At 43.7% G+C, this 16,605-nt stretch overlaps 1 protein-coding gene across 3 annotated transcripts in view; it reads left to right on the top strand.

The window, feature by feature from the left end:
* The window catches only part of LOC126547709 (phosphatidylinositol 3,4,5-trisphosphate 3-phosphatase and dual-specificity protein phosphatase PTEN-like), a 118,046-nt gene that overhangs the window by 24,164 nt on the left and 77,277 nt on the right, over nt 1-16,605 (top strand). For all 3 annotated transcript variants that reach the window (XM_055063132.2, XM_055063133.1, XM_050195663.2), the window contains exons 5-7: nt 1,399-1,573; nt 5,753-5,860; nt 16,175-16,316. In XM_055063132.2, coding sequence (XP_054919107.1) covers nt 1,399-1,573; nt 5,753-5,860; nt 16,175-16,316 — 425 coding nt within the window. The remainder of the gene's footprint in view (nt 1-1,398; nt 1,574-5,752; nt 5,861-16,174; nt 16,317-16,605) is intronic.

Genomic DNA, 16,605 nt, shown 5'->3' with positions numbered 1-16,605 from the left:
GATTCCAGTTTAGGTAATTCATTTGCCTTGCAGCAGATTTTTCCATTTTGCAGTGTGCACCACAGTAGTTGAACTCATTCAAATTACTTAGTGAAATGTATTTGCAGACATGTTGCAGGCATTTCAGACCATGTAACACCATGGTAAAACAACTATTGATTGGTGTGCATGTTGTAAAACACTCACAAGAAGTGCACAGCAGAGTGTAGAGCTATGGGGGGATAGTGTCTGTATATTGTCTTAGCTATGATGCATGAAGCATTGTGAGCTTGCTTGTACAGTCTCCTTACTAATCAGATATTACGAGAATGGGCATAAATTCTTCCCAGATATGCATTACTTATGTAAGCTGCCTGTTCAGTTCAGAGTTCCTGCGTGCATCTCACTTAAGGGTATGATTTTCACTTACAAGCAAGCTTCATAAGGAGCAAGTCAGGTTTGAGGGAAACCATTTGTGACTTGGAAGTGTTTTCTTTGTAGTGGGAAGCAGTGTTTTTGCTGCCAGCTTGTCTGACAGCATCTCTGCAACACCTTGTCCACCCCGTGGTCATACCACAATGTGTTGCACATTTTTTGCACACCGTTGGTTGCATGCTGGGGACTGTCGGTATGATGAGCATTTATAGACAAGAGCAACAGCACTTTCTTTTCCCCTCTCATTTTGAATAGGGGAGAAGGAGAGGTTGCACAAAAGCACGCAACTGTCTTACTTCTTTTGTGCCTTGCAAATTTGTTCTCCCAATAACTTTTAATCTTTCGATGTGGCATGAGACTGCAGGGAAGGTGAAGGGTCTTATGAAGGTGGCCTATGTGGCTGTGGGAAAAAAGTAGGCTGAGACACAGTGTAGACTGTCGTGAAATGAACATGGACTTGTGCTTGCTATCATAAATCGCCGTCAACCACCACCACCACCACCCTGTTCTCGTGACATTTGCACCTTTCAGAAATTTCTGGATGGAACATTTGTCCCTGACATTATTTTGCCTATCTTGAACGTAGTTTTGTCACGTGAATGTGTGCAATAGAGCTGGCAAGTGGTCTTGCATGTGCAACATGCACAAACTTGCATCCTCCCAGCAGTGATGCTAAGGCTATGAGTGTGTGTGTGTTGCTCAAGTTAACTTAGATATGGAAAGGGGGTACAGGTTTTTGGGAACAGCCTTGTATTTATGTGCAACTGCCTTCCATGGCAGACGCATTTCGATGGGGGGTGGAATGCAAAAACGCCCATTTACTTAGATTTACATGTACATTAAAGAACCCCAGGTGGCCACAATTAATCCGGAGTCCCCACTACAGCATGCATCATAATCAGATTGGAGTTCTGGCAAGTAAAACCTCATAATTTAATTAATTTTTGCAATTGCGTGAGAGCTCTGGCCTTCCTTCTGCTGTAGGTGCTCTGAGCGGCAATACGATGCCAAGAAGTTTGAGAACAGAGTGGCACACTACCCATTCAAGGACCACAACCCACCGAAAATTGACCTCATCAAGCCTTTCTGCGAGGATGTTGCTGAGTGGCTGTCCAAACACCCGGCTAATGTTGCTGTCATCCACTGCAAAGCGGGCAAGGTGTGTACAAGCTGTATTACATGTTATGTTATATGTGTCTTTGGGTTGACAAGGTCTAGTGTGCTGTGAAGTTGGTATTTGTCAAGTGTAGTGTGTTATCATGTGATTTTTGTTGTAATTGCAGAGTTGAGAGCTTAGCTTCTGAAAAACATTTTTGTGATCTTTCATTCTAAGGTTCTGGAATTCATGGTAGTGCTATTGATAGAACTCTGTTTATGCTTTTGAAAATGCCTTTTCTTTTGTATATTTTTTATGCCTTTTACATTATGTTGTCTAATAGAGCAAAATATTTTTTCTTCTTTTTCTGTGCTCATGGCATAGTAAATGACTTAGTTGGCCTCTTTATTGTCATCAAAGTGGTCATGAAATGTAGAAGCAATACTACAGTGGTTGGATGGAAACACTGCAGTAAACAGACAAAAAAAAAAGTAATGCACAACAGCACACAGTGTGGTGAATTTTGCGTTTTTCTCTGCAACTTTTTTGCTGCCCCCATAAAGCACATACTACCAGCTAGCCCGAGGACGGCATTTCTTTTCCCTGAGCACTGCATGGGCAGCTCTAGCTGGTCTCTGAGCATGATTGATGATTTAAAGGCAGTGCAAAGCACAAAGTGTGTGAGGAAGAGAGGTATGCGATTCAATGGGAAAATGACTAGAATGCAAGCTCGACCTCCCTCTTCGCATTATCATTTCAAAAAAAGAAATGTGGCAGAAGGCTCTAGTAGGTTTTTTAGCAGGATTACATTTCAGTACTAACAGTACTAACAATAGAAGACCTCTACCATGTATTGCCCATCTGAAGGACAGAATCTGGTAGGATGCCAGGTGTTCTATGAAGATAAGGTTGACCTTCTCTTCCTTGATATGCTTTATTGCAGTCTATTCAAGATTGTATCACCGTGGGTTACTGCGAGGACAGTTTTGTGCACAAATATGGGGTTAGTGTTAACAATATTATGGAGCACCACATTTATGCTGTATTATGGCAGTATAAACGGGTACAAAAGGGGGGTTATGCATAGGTTCAAGTGTAGCACCTATCCTGAGTGAAATTTTCTGTTAAAAGGTTGACAGGATCTTGTCAAAGCTGTATTTCTCTTAGTTAATGATGGTGTGGGTTCTAATATATGAGGGTGAATGAGAACGTCCTTGTCCCTATTTTTTTTTTTTTATTTGCCAAAGTACGACTGTAAATGCGAAGTCAACATGTCCATTCCCTGAGGTTAACCTTTCTTAAACTAGCCCGGCCTTATCTGCCAGTAGCTCCCTGGCACGGCGCTGCTGTCAGTTGAAGATAGCGGTGTGCTTCGCACATCCTTGGTGTATGAGCAGCGAAGTGGGATTAGTTTTTTTATAGAGCAAGGGATGAACGCCCATCGAAATCTACAGGGAAATGCAGCCCACATATGGGGAAAGGGGGAAAGGTGTCTCACTTTTAGAAGTGTGAGGTGGTGGTGTTGTGAGTTCGCAAAAGGCTGATGAAGCCAAGGCAGCAGTCCAAAGGTGGTTCCACAGTCACGCGGACGAGTTCTACCAGAGGGGCATCTCAAGTTTAGTGCTATGATAGGACAGATCTCTGAACTGGTGTGGGGACTATAAGGGAACTAGTGTAAGGTATGTAGAATATTATATACATTTGTAATTAGCTGTATGTACCTTCTTTTGGCTAATAAAAAATAGGCACAAAGACTTTCCAATTCACCCTCGTAGTTGTGATGAAGTTCAAATCGAGCTATGCACTGTACAAGGTGCAGATGTAAGTCGTGCTTTGTAGCTGAAGTTAGATTGCCACAATGATCACAACATGCGAGAAATCTCTGAAGCATTCTGTATTAAAAAAAATTAGTGACAGGTGCATGAGCCAACCATCAGTGGCTTTGCGGGACATTGAGTTTGCTCTTTTGAACCTATGTTCCTTGTCATCAAGATTATCTGAACTTTTGTTTCGTTTTGCTGTTTGCTTATGCTTAGCTGTCTGTTTGTTTCTACTGTTTTCGTTTTCTTTTTTTCGATCTGCCGGTGTTTCCATGTGTGTGCACTGTAATGTTTGATAACACCGTCACCTTCTGTTTTTATAGATACATTCTTTTTCCAAAAACATTTTAGTTGGCAGTTGTGTCCATAGTTCTTTCATTTAATTGCACAATTCTTTTCCTTCCACTCTTTGTGCTACTTTTCAATGATGCTCTCTCAAATTGCTATTCTGGTTCAGTCTTGGATGCTTCAACTGATTTTGTAATATAAATTCTCGTTTAGTTAATTGTATGATCTTTATCCCTTCTACCAGTAGAAGCATGTTGTAACTGGACTATGCAAGTGTAGAACAGGCATAGTGAAAGTTCTAAAACAAAACACAAAAACTGTTTAATGTAAGTTGCATTTTATCAGCATTCACATAGACTTCTGATAATGTGCAATGAAAAGCACAGTATATGTGTTTTCTTCCCGATTTTTTTCTTAGTATAATGTATAACATTCAGTAGCATTGTCTGCTCTTTTTCAATCGATATTTTTGTGGTTTATTGATGGAAGTTTAGCCTCTTCTGCTTGAACAATTCCACTCAAGTTGCCCTGAATGTCTGATGGAGATATTTGATAACTTGTAGGTTTGAGTTCTATAATATATATATGAAATGTGTTTCAAATACAGTAAACTCCCGCTAAGATTAATTTGAAGTGACTGTGACGAATGTGTTATCAGAAGTAAGAGAAGTGATCTGCCAATCTCAATACAATTTTATCTGTTGTGCAGAAATACCTACGACATGAAACAATTAATAAAACAGCAGTAAAACCAAAAGGCACATAAATAGGCATATTTGTGGTATTTTCATCATTCTAAGTGTTGCTTTTGCACTCTTATGTGTTTAATTGTTGCGTGCCGGTATTGTGCAAGTCAGTGCAAAGTCACAAAAACTGACGTTTCATCTAAACTGCTTAGATATTTTTCTGTGCCCTGATGCTGTTGGAAAAAAAGAAAGAAGCAAAATATTCGGGGCATTATCAGCTGCATCACATGTGAAGCTGGTTCTTGTGGCTCCTAGGCAGTGTCCTCGTCTTATTACCAGCTTCCAGAGGTACACCCTTGAGCAAACGTATACACACCATAGGCTTGGCTAATACTGGTAGGACGAGTAGAAAATCAGCTTCATGGCGGAATGCCTGGGCAGTATGCTTTTGGTCAGGGAAAGGAATCGAGGGCTTCCTAAGTTACTATATGATGTCATCCCTGCAGCTTTCCACATAATCGTCAATACTGGCGTAACTATTTATGTATTCAGAAACACCATTTGCTTCTCAAGTAGCTAGCAGAATTGCCTCCTCCAAAACTGTCAATCCTGGCATCTCGCAGAGTCCAGTAGCAAGTGTCAGTTGTGGCTGTGGAAGTTCAGTTAACTAAATTGGTGGTTTGTGTCAAGTGGATTATTATTGCTTCTTCAGTGGGTCTATGAGGAACCAACCAAATGTTCACTCAATGTTCCTCATATCCGAAAATTAGGCTTAACCAGGTTCGTATTAGTGGGAGTCTACTGCAGATGTTTGTCTGTTGTTTATCTCTAGAATACCTGAAGAATGATGATTTCCTGTGTGTTACTCCAGCAGGCTCCTATGAGCCTGCTGTGTATATTTTTGTGAGAGTACATATTCCTGCTACAGATGGTGTACTCACACTGTCTTTCATGTTTCACGCTTGTGTGTTGCTTTTGCTTCCTTCATGCTGTTTCCACGCGGCAAAAGTATAATACCAGGGACCAGTGTGGTGGCTCCTTGTGGCTGGTTGGGAACAGGTGGAGGATCACATGTGGTCCACAAGTTAGCAAGAGTTGCATGTCCGTTAACTAGAAGGAATAGAATTGCTGATAAAGCAGAATATGAGAATTCAGCAGTTAACTTACCTAAATTGAAAGGAAAACTAAGTGCATTGCGATGCCACAAGCTGTAGTGGATACTCGTAGCTTTCAGTGCTCAAGTTGTGGAAAAAGGAGAGTGAAAACATTGAAGGCAGCTGTAGCGAGCCTCTGATTTTTGGTAACAATGCTGGATAATACTTGTCAACCAAGTTAATAAGGTGATGCTCATTTATTCCTGTGACATTTTGGTGTAGTGAGTTATTGCAAGGTAACTCACTAACCATTGTGCTTTCTGTTCATGAAACAAACTGCATTTCCACCTGCAGGGTCGAACAGGAGTGATGGTGTGCTCATACCTGGTACACAGCCGCATGTTTGCCACTGCTGGGGAGGCTCTCTCTTATTACAGTGAGCGCAGGACGAAAGACCTCAAGGTAGTAAAGCACAGATGTTTTCCTTGGTTATGTGATGCCACTAAACCTTGGCAATTGTTAGCCCCACACACAGAGGTGCAACTGGGCTGCAAAATGCAGCTTCTTGAAGGGATGGCTGTTGCCACAGCTTTTAGTAAGAATAAGTGGGCAGAGATATAGAGCATTTGCTGGAGCAAGAGGTGTGCCATTTTGTAACCTATGTAAATACAGTGTCCAAAACTAAGGTTGAAAAGAAAAGGCGCATACATCCTGCCATTGCAATTGAAGACAGTTACTACCCAAGCTCTATTGCAGCGCTTGAGGTTTGCTGGTAACTGTAAAAGCATCTTGACACAGTTGCGGGAAAGAAAAAAAAGATGTGCACAATGACTGCTAGAAGTGTTGATACTGACATTACAATCACGAGCAAAAACCTGAGACTTTGGCAGTCGCAATTTCCTTCTGGTGTGGCCATGTAGACTAGAATTAGATAATGCACAGTGATTGTCCAACTGCTCCATTTGTGCCATTTTGCTACAATTATACTTGCCTGCACCCACTCAAGTGCCAGTTTCGCCAATCGTGCCAAAGTGCAGTATTTTCGCCTGCTTTCACAGAAATGGAACGTTTTCAGTAGGGGTGTGCAAATACCTAAATACAGTTAAAGCTCGATATAACGAACTTCAATATAACAAAATTCTCGATATAACAAAGTATTTTACTTTTTTATTATTACAACTTGTCCATAGAACACCATGTAACCACCATGTAACGAAGTGTGTTTATACATGATTTCAATATAATGAAATTTCACTGCTGCCACGAAGAAATACTAAGACAATGAATGATAACTTCTGTGGGTGCAGATGGTTGTCAAATGATTGAATTACAAGCGGCTGCTTGCAAACACACTTCAAATTGCACGCTGCGCGAGCGACCACTGAAGCGGAGCAGTGCCATGTCCTGTATTACATCCAAGTGCCCTGTTTTAGAGGTAATTTGCCGTGTGTGCAAGAGCGGTTGTGCCGAGGTGGCGCAACATCATGCCAGCTGTCTTCCCACGCGTTCAGTACTGGAGGTTATGTAATCTCGAGTTTTGGAGACTCGTTGTGAATCATTCGCTCCTCACTGCCGGCGCTTTTCCTGATAGTGATGTCTCATTGCGGGCGACACTGTCAGCCGTGGGTGCAGAGTGGACACGAAAGTGGGGCTGCATTTGCTTTGTACCGCCGACGTGAAGATTCAGTTCAACAAAATAATTTTTTTCTCATCCAAATTTACGTTTTTTTTTTTCGATTGCCCGATAATTCATAAAATTTTGCAGGATCCTCCATGTAGGAAACATCCATCGGCGGCTGCACTTATTTGCATAAAAAGTGGAAGTTGAATGTTCAAAAATTTCCCATATAATGAAGCAAGTTGGCAATTTTATTGATTTCGTTATATTAAGGTATAACTATATGCAAATACAAATGGAATAGTGAACATTCAAATAATTTAATTCATAAATTGGTTATTCGTTGCTCCATTTTTCGAATATTCGGTAAGATACCCAGCTGAAGTCCCCTGCACGCGGCCTTTTCATGGTGCTTGGTTTTTCCCAGTAAAGAAAAAAAAAAAGAAACCTATAGGACTGATTAGCTACTGAAAGGCATGCAGATCGTATCGTGTGTTCATGCACACAAACAGAAAGTTAAGCGCCAGTCCTGTATTTCATCCTTGTTTTTTCTGGCTACTGTTCTTTTCCTTCTTAGTTATTGGCTGCTGTTGGCTGTTGGCTTGTCTTCTTTTACCTTTAAGCAGTAATAAGAAGCTGCACCAAATGGCTACACGTTATTGCTATACTGCTTGAAGTGTTTAAAAAAAAAAATGCCCTCTTTTCTCTTTCAAAACTGCTCTGAATGTATGATGTGGCTGTTTCTAAACTGCTCCGGAAATGTATTTTCCTGCTCCAAAATATTTCTCAAAATTTTTAACTTACTGGACTATTACTGCATGCACTGCACTGCGTGAGCAAGCACATTTACATTGAGCCGAATTTTTGTCTTGGTTGTGATTTTTTTTCCCTACTTGTATAGTACTTGAATTTTTGCTCATGATCGTATGTATTGCTTGCACTTTTTGCATGTTCAGGTGATGTAAGTATGGTTGAGTGTGTGAAAGTGCTCCATTTAGTGGGAAAAGACTGTCAAGTTTATGTTGATGTATGTTTTAATTACATTAATGGGATGATTCTGTTCTGTTACAAGCTGCATACCTGCCAACCCTCCCGATTCGCCCGGGAGACTCCCGATTTTTGACTGAACTTTCCGATTGTACGATCACTGTCTTATATCTCCCGAAAAGTGGTCTCTGTTCGCACAATAATGGTTTTTGCGAAACCGGCACTGCGAAATCTAAAGCCGCATCGTAAATCGTCAGCATCACCAACAACGACCACACTAGCACCATCGGTATCATTGACTAAGCAGCTGACTATGGTGCCTAGTAAGCCGACCAAACCCAGAGCCAATGTATCTCTTGCATTTCATGCAGGCCTTCCTCCATGGTGCATCTTGTTGCTGCTGCTTGCAAGGCGTTGCTGCTTGTGTGTATGATTAGTGTTGGCTAGGCCGTGTGTATGCGGTGCACTGTGTAAAGTTACAATCCTCATGTGTTTGATGCCATGGCGCTATCAAAGCCCAAGAAAAGGTAATTGCAGAAGTTTATGTGATCTTATGCTTCTGAATATCCGTGCTTTTTGACATCAAGAAAAGGAGAACCTTATGCATTTTGTACAACGTGGGGATGCGACGTCAGCACAAGGTGGCAAAGGTGACTTGAAACTGAACGTTTCCACGGTGCACTGCTGAGCAGCAAGACAACATAGTGAACTTTCTCTGGAACAACTGCGACGACAGTGTAATACGTGTGGAGTGCCTGTTTACTGGATTCCTCGTCGAACACAATCTACCCCTTAGTGTCAGCGACAACATTGGGCCTTTTCTACAGAAAATGTTTCAGAAATGTGACGAGGCGAAGCGTTCTGGATGTTGACGCAACTCTGAAACTCAACTCGGAAGAATGCGGCGGTGGCCAACCTGAAATTTATTTCACAGGCATCGTTCTCGAGTCTTCGGTTTTTTATTCAGAGTTTCCCTCAGCTGCTGCCCCGAGAATCCAATGAATCTGATGAAGATGCTTAAGATGCTCTCGAAGCTGAATTTGCCACACTACATGCGTACAGTAGTCTTCAAGAGCACATTCTGAATGAAGAAAGGTGGGACGTGCAGTGGTCTATGGTTGCAAAATGAAAAACACTGATGGAAAACATGTTTTACTGAGTTGCTAAGGTGATGCTCGATTTACTTGTGATACCGCATAGCAAGGCAGAGTGTGAGACGATTTTAGCATGGTACGAAAAACTAGGACTGAATTCTGCTCATCAATGTGCAACACAACCCTCCAACACCTGCTGCTAGTGAAGGGCCGTCCGTCTGGACCATGTTTTGAGCAAAACTACTCGGACAAATTTTTGAAGTGAGCAAAGCCTGCTACTGCAAGGTCCCTGCAAAAGGACTCATCGAACACTGCCTGAAAGTTTGAACCCCCCCCCCCCCCCCCCCCGGGTTAAAACAGTGAATGCAACCCCCCCCCCCCCCATTGGCGCGAATAAGAAGTCTCCTGATTTTTTATCTCACCAGGTTGGCAGGTATCAAGCTGTCTTTCTTTGTCTTTAATTATGTAATGCATTGGCCTTAGTGTGAAGTAACTTGGCACTGGCATTTGACAGTGTCTGCATTGTGATCACAGCCTGTTGGCTGCAATGGAGGAAGAAAGGGGATTGAATCCAATTATGTCTATGGTTAACGTAAAATGTTATAACAATACTATATAACAATGTTATACATACTACTATATAACTATACTATACTATACTATACTACTACTATACTACTATATACTATATACTACTATATATATATGTTATACTATACTATATAACAATGTTATACAATACAGTGAAACCTCCTTTATGCATAGCTGGCTGAAATGAGACAATTATGCGTTGACAGCTATGGGTTTACTCTCATTAGTACACACGTCTTTTAAGCAAAAAAAGCAAAAGCGAAAAAGTTATGCAAAGTTTAAAACAATTTAAAGCAAAAAAAAAAATGTTGCTCTATAGACAGCTTGTGCAACACAGTTGCCGACTGATAATTCGGACATGCTCGATTATACAGACAGCTTTGCGACATTGCCCTGGCCCCATAGACAATATGCAAGGTTGACTGAAATTTCAGACACTTTACAGCACACAGTTAAATCATTTGGACTCTGCCTGCACAACTGCATGCTGATTCAGCCATCGCATTGAGCAGAAGGAGCTATATTTTTGCTTTGATACATTGCCGGCTGTGTCACCAGCACCTGCTCAAAACCAACTACTGGAGCCTAATTGATCCAGTAGTGGTCAATTGTGCCCAAACCATGGGATGAGCCAAGCCAAGTTGATAAATTGTAAAGGTGGTGTTTGCAGATTGTTGTGCGAGTTCTGTGTGTCCTGCGTTTGTTCTTTTAAATGTTGGAGACACAATCCCTGGTGACTTTTGATTGCTATTATGAATATTTGTTGCTCGGAATTAAGGAGCTTCAAGTGGTGCTAATAATGCACCCTCAGTGTTTGTTCCAAGGACAGCTATTAAATGAGGGAAGGGCTGGACAGTGATTGTTGTCAAGGAAACCGCGATAGTTTGGCTATCACAGTGTAGTCAACCTTTTCTTAAGTTACCAGGGGATGGAGCTTCAGTGCATGCATTGACTGTACTTTGATATACCTGTAGCAACAGCATGACAATAGTTGAAATACGAACTGACTATATTGCAGGCAAGCGATGTGCCCACAGCAACTCATTAACAAGCTTTTTTTTGGCCACCTGTGGAATATCGCTTATTCTTTGGTGAATCTGATTTTTTTAGACTCCCTATTATTCGGACTTCTAGACGGTCCCCGTCGAGCCCAAATTGTCCGATGGAGACTGTATCTTTTAAATCTGGCTTTTTTGTACAGTCGTGCAATGTAGTGAGGCAGTAGTGAGCACTCTTTCAAGACTGTGCGCCCTGCCACTCTGCTCTGGGTCGGTGCATTGGCTTGTTGCAGTTATCACTATGTGTGCCTATTAGTGCAACCATGCAAGAGCCAGCATCATTTTCTATATGGTTCATGTCCCAGTGAGGCACTGATAAATTTTTTGCGGGGTCTGTGCAGTGTGCCGATTTTAAATGCCCTCGGAGCCCTTTCTGCAACCTGATGTGCAGTGATGGTTCGCTATGCGTGACCATGGTGCATTTATCGCTGAGCTTATGTAGTGCTTTCTCTTGCTGGATGCCTTTGTTTTGTTATTTTACACATGCTTGAACAAGCTCTCTTGTGTGGCAGAGGTAGCACATATGCGTTATCTCGAAAAAGAATGCAGAATGCTGGGGATGATTGATTTGCATATGAAGCTTTGTGGCCTCTGTGTTTTCATGCATAGGCATTGCCACACTTGCTAGAATGTGCGCCGGTATTTGGATCGCCGGTGCTTGCTCAATGCGCACTTCGCAGTGGTGTGGGAAGTGTTTTGCCCTTTGGAAATGCTACAGGTCAACTTGGGACATGTCGATTGTACAGTGCAGTCCACTTATAACGATACCACATATAACGATATATCGGTTATAACGATGGGTCGACATGAGAGTGTCATTTTATGCATTAGGTCTATGGGGAAAAAAACCATTTATAACGATAGGTTATTCACCGTATATCGGATATAACGATCAAAATTTTGCAGTCTGGACGGCATTTTCCGTGCCAAATAATCGTAACGTTTGCGTTGCTTAGTTCCCTGAAACGAACGATGTCGTGGCGAGGCGATGTTTACCTCCGTAAGTTCGTATCTGCCGCCATTACCGCGCAGCGCGTCTCGCCCCGCCCGTGCACGAGTAGGCGCAGCCAACGTTGGCGCAGCGCGCCACAAGATGGCGCTAGCTGCTTCATGCGCGTCGGCCACAGTCGCTCCGAAAGAGAGAGAAAGAAAAAAGGAAGCGACAAGCAAAGCGGCGCGGTGGCGCCCGTCCCGCGTCTCTCTCGCGATAGCAGGCTGACGCCACCGAAGCAGCGTGCAACCAACGGTTCAACCCAGTTCGAAGATGGCGCCGACAAAGCGCAAAGCTGTGTCGCTTGACACGAAGATGGATATTTTGCAGGACTCTCGATGCGGCTTCAAGGTGAGCGCCCTCGTGAAGAAGTATGAGCTCGTCCAGTTAACGATATCAACCATCTTGAAAACCTCCGGGAGCACCGCGATTCTGAAGGCAGGAGCTATCAGCGGCCATTCCGATCAGCGGAAAAGGGGTTAGAGACCCTTTGTACGCCGGTGTTGAAGAGGTGCTTTACCAGTGGTTCATCACCAATTGCTTCAAGAAGGCGGGCTTTGTGCGTAAGGACAAACTTCCCCAACCTGCTGAGACCCACCCGGTGGAAGTCGCTGACATAACTGAGCTCTGGGAGCTCGTTCCTACTGGTGACACAGGTGGTGTGTCGAAGGAGCAGTTTTTGACTGCAGACAGTGCTGCCTCGTTCTGCGATGAGGTCACCGACGAGGCGATCGCCGAAGATGTGCTGTCTCGACAGACGCAAAGTTGTGCGACGGTGGCGACGGCATCAGCGACAGTGACAACGAGATCGACAGTGGCTCCTTGACCCCGACCACGATGTCCACGCAAAGTGCACTGTCGTCGATCGACTCCTTAATTGATTTTATGCATGCTAAAAGATTGCCGCCAGTGTTCGCGCAGCAGCTGGAATCCATGCACACCGCGGTTGTGAAGCTGAAGCTGCCGCAAAAGCAAGTGCAGATTTCGGACTATTTCGGCGCGCCTAATCCTTCACACGGTCATTGGCGCTAGAAATAAAGTTTGTTTTTCACGGCCTACTGTATACATCATCTATTCTTTAGAGCAAGTAGCGAATTCGAGTTCAGAGCTGCAAAGGTAAAGAGCGCAAACGGGTTTAAATTTTTTTTTTTATAACTGCAGTCCAGATATAGCGATCATCGGTTATAACGATCATATTTTTCGTCTTTCTCGATATCGTTATAAGTGGACTGCACTGTACACGACCAACAAGTGAACATGGTATACAGTCGCTGACCATTTATTCGGACTTCACAGGGACTGCGGAAATGTCTGAATAAACAGGTGTCCGAAAAAGCAGATTAAGAAAAAAAGGAAGAGATCCTTTATTTCCATGCACTTATTCAGGCTCGCAGTAGGCTTGAAGAAATCGTGAATGCGCCGTTGCACGTTGTTCTGTTTACGCACAATCAGATAAGCCTGAACCTCTGAGAGGGTCGTACGGTCACTATAGGCGGCTGAAAGCACAGTCACTGCTTGTACACGCTCCGCATGCGACGGCAGTGTAGCACATGGTGTGTCATCTCCCAACTTGGGAGTCATCGTCCGATGGTGCAGCAGAAACCTGACGAGTGATCTCGCCGTAGTCAAGTTCTGCGCATGTCAGTACAGCAGTGTCAGCACCTGTGAAACTGTCAAATGAGACGGTGTCCGGAATCGCAATGCAACCGCTGCGCAGGTCTCCACAGAACATTTTCGCCGTCAGTAGGGAGCACATCGGAAGGCGACAAATCCTAGGCCTCCCGGCACCCGCTTGCCGGCATGCCCCAGTGCAGTCTGTGCAGGCACTGTCAGCACCATTAGACACTTGACGCGATGTTTCCGTATGCCATGTTGGATCACCGCAACCTCAACACAGCACACAAAGCAAACACCACCACGCCCTTATGCCGACACCAGTCGCACAAACGAAAAACATGGCCTACTCGCAGTGTCGTGCACGAACAAATCAGCTGCTGGATTGTCTTGACGTGGCTTACTAAGCTGAGACTGGAACTGCTGTAGCAACTCTATCGAACCAGGCAGACACGATGATGATGAGCGAGGATTTCCAGTAGCGCCACTTCGTGGGGCAGCAAGGAGGCTCCGCTCAAAACAAAAATGGCGTTCAGCAAGTCGAACCTTGCACCGGTCAGAGTCGGTGCATGGTGCTCTCGATCGAGTTGGCTCAAGGTGTGTCCGAAAAATCAGACGAGAGGTTGCAAGGTGTCCGAACTTTCGGCAGTTGTTATACATTATGGTCTATGGGGAGAATGGCGGTGCCGCGAAGCAGACGGAATAATCGAGCATGTCCGAATTTTTGGAGTCCGAAAAATCAGTCGGCGACTGTATTGCACATTACCCAGGAGGTATGTACAACTGCACCTCAGCAATAGTTTCCTGCAAAAATTACTAGGGAACTCTGGTGCCGCAATCCTTCAGCTACTGTTGTTGTAATGATGGGTAGTACTACATCTCTTCTTCCTTGTGGCTTATCTTCTTGTGGAGTTATTTATTACATTTAATTTTTCTAAATTTCCAAGAAATCATTTTTCTAAATGCTTCAAGGCAATAAATTTCGGTGTTGTCCTGCATGTTTTTAGCCCCACATGTTCGTAGCGGGTCCTCTCTTCAGAGGATGCCGCTGTGATAGCTCTTTGGTATAGCACATGCCTCTAGGCCCTTGTGTTTCAAGGGCTCTGGCGAGGCAGCAGTGCTCCAAGTAATTTTACCATCTTATATATTTTATAGTTTGCATTATTCTTCGATGGATTTTAATGTTCATAGTATGCGTCATTAGTCATCGCCATAATTTTATAGCACATAGATTTTACGCACTTTACAGCGACTATATTTAGGCCACTTTACAGCCAAGTCGCATCTTCGTCACAGAACTCATCATAACACCGCGAAATCACTAACACTATCTTGGCGCTCTTTGGCCATATCTGGCCCTTGCGCCACTAAACCACACACATTCATTCAATTATTCGGTGCGTAAGCATAATGGTTGCAGATTGTTGTGCATTTATAATGCAATATTTTGTTGAAAAATCAATTTGCAAAGTTGCAAAGCAAATTGAAGCCAGAAGCTTGGGCAAATCCGTATTGTAACTACAGTAAAGCCTCGTTAATTTGGATTTCACGGGATTGAAAAAAATTTCCGAATTAACCGAATGTCGGATTATCAAGGGTACCAAGAGAACAATGAAGAAATGCTTACTATGTCAATACGCTTTTATTTACTGACCGAAGTCCTGTTTCTATTTTGCACAACAGCAGTGCGAAAGCTGCAGTTCTCGTCATCTCGTGACTGATAACTGATGACGAGTGGCGAAGGCCTCGAGATTTCCTTTACAGTGTGGCCGTGGCGCGTCTTAATTAGAGGCACACTTTTCACTACCGCGCGCACATCCCCATTATTTTTTCGCCAGGTCGCCGACCATTGTGATGTAGACTTCATCCTTGACAGCTTTGCACTGAGTGAAAACAAAACTGCTGTTTGCCACAACCGCTGTGGACAAAACTGCAGCCACCGTCAACGCGGTCATGGACAGTGACCTTGCAGCTCTGAAGGCGCGCGGCCGACGCACGCACTGAGTCAAAACTAAACCACCATTTTCTGCAACTGCAGATTATATCGCTGTCACTATCGATGCGATCATGGATAGCGACTACGCAGCTATGAAGGCACGTGGTCGACGAGTGCACCGAGTCGAAGTGGAACTACTGCCGCAACTGCTGCAGATGAAACTGTGGCCACTATCAGCGTAATGATGGATGGCGACTACGCAGCCATGAAGGCATACGGCCAACGTGGTGCTATGCGTGGCGGTAAACGCAAGAATAAAGGCTTTAAGGGCACAAATAGGTACGAAGCGTTCTGGCGTTGCTGTTATTCACGTACGATTTTCACCGATGACTATGGCGATGTGGACTCCATGGCTTCGTTTTGGTCGATGCAAACACCATGTTTGTTCTTTTGCGTTGCACATTTGCAGCACTCGCCGAGCTCTGAGAGTTTTTCGAATGAACCGATATGCGGCCAGATGCGTCCAAATTAATGAGTTTCATTTCATTAACTAATGCATGCGCCTGCCGGGACCACAGGACAAGTCCGAATTATCCAATTTTCTGAATGAACGAGGGTCGAATTAACACTGTTTTACTGTATATAAAATCACTCCCATGCTGGCTTAAACCATCGAATTAACAATGTTTTACTGTATTTAAAATCACTCCCATACCATCATACTTGCAGCACCCAGAGATGCTAATGCTCCTCTTTCTTGTAATTTTTGTGGGAAACTGTAGTCTCAGTGATCTGATCAGGGGTTCATATTAAGGACGTGTTGGTTTTGCTATTGTCATGCTGCCATTGCATTGTAATGGCACTTTCTGATAAAGTGTGCAATGCAGGGGGTGACAATCCCAAGTCAGCGGCGGTATGTGGAGTACTATGCCAAGCTAGTCAGCACACGTGCGGAGTACAACCCAGAGACGCTGGTGCTGGACTCGCTCTCTCTTGAGCCCGTGCCTACGTTCAACGGAGGGACCTGCTGTGAGTTGCACATCCTTTGACTAGCTAGTCCATGGGGGTGACCACTTTCAGTCGGGAATTTGAACTATTTGTCAGAGTGCACGCTGCATAGTTTTTTTTCGTTTCTAAGCTAAGCCCTTTCAAGAAATTTTAAAGGCAGATACTTTTATGTACATCGGGCATGGTTAGAGGGTAGACGCAGAATGTATAGCATTTGTGCATTTTAGGGTTTGCTACTGCTGCTTTTTCTGTTATCATGGCCATGCTTGCTGTTCATTCATGTGGTCTTTCTCTCCCTTTCTCTCTCTCT

This window comes from Dermacentor andersoni, chromosome 1 (genome assembly GCF_023375885.2).
Source record: "Dermacentor andersoni chromosome 1, qqDerAnde1_hic_scaffold, whole genome shotgun sequence".
Taxonomy (NCBI): domain Eukaryota; kingdom Metazoa; phylum Arthropoda; class Arachnida; order Ixodida; family Ixodidae; genus Dermacentor; species Dermacentor andersoni.
Note: the sequence above shows the minus strand (reverse complement) of the source record. Positions and strands in the feature narration are given on the sequence as shown.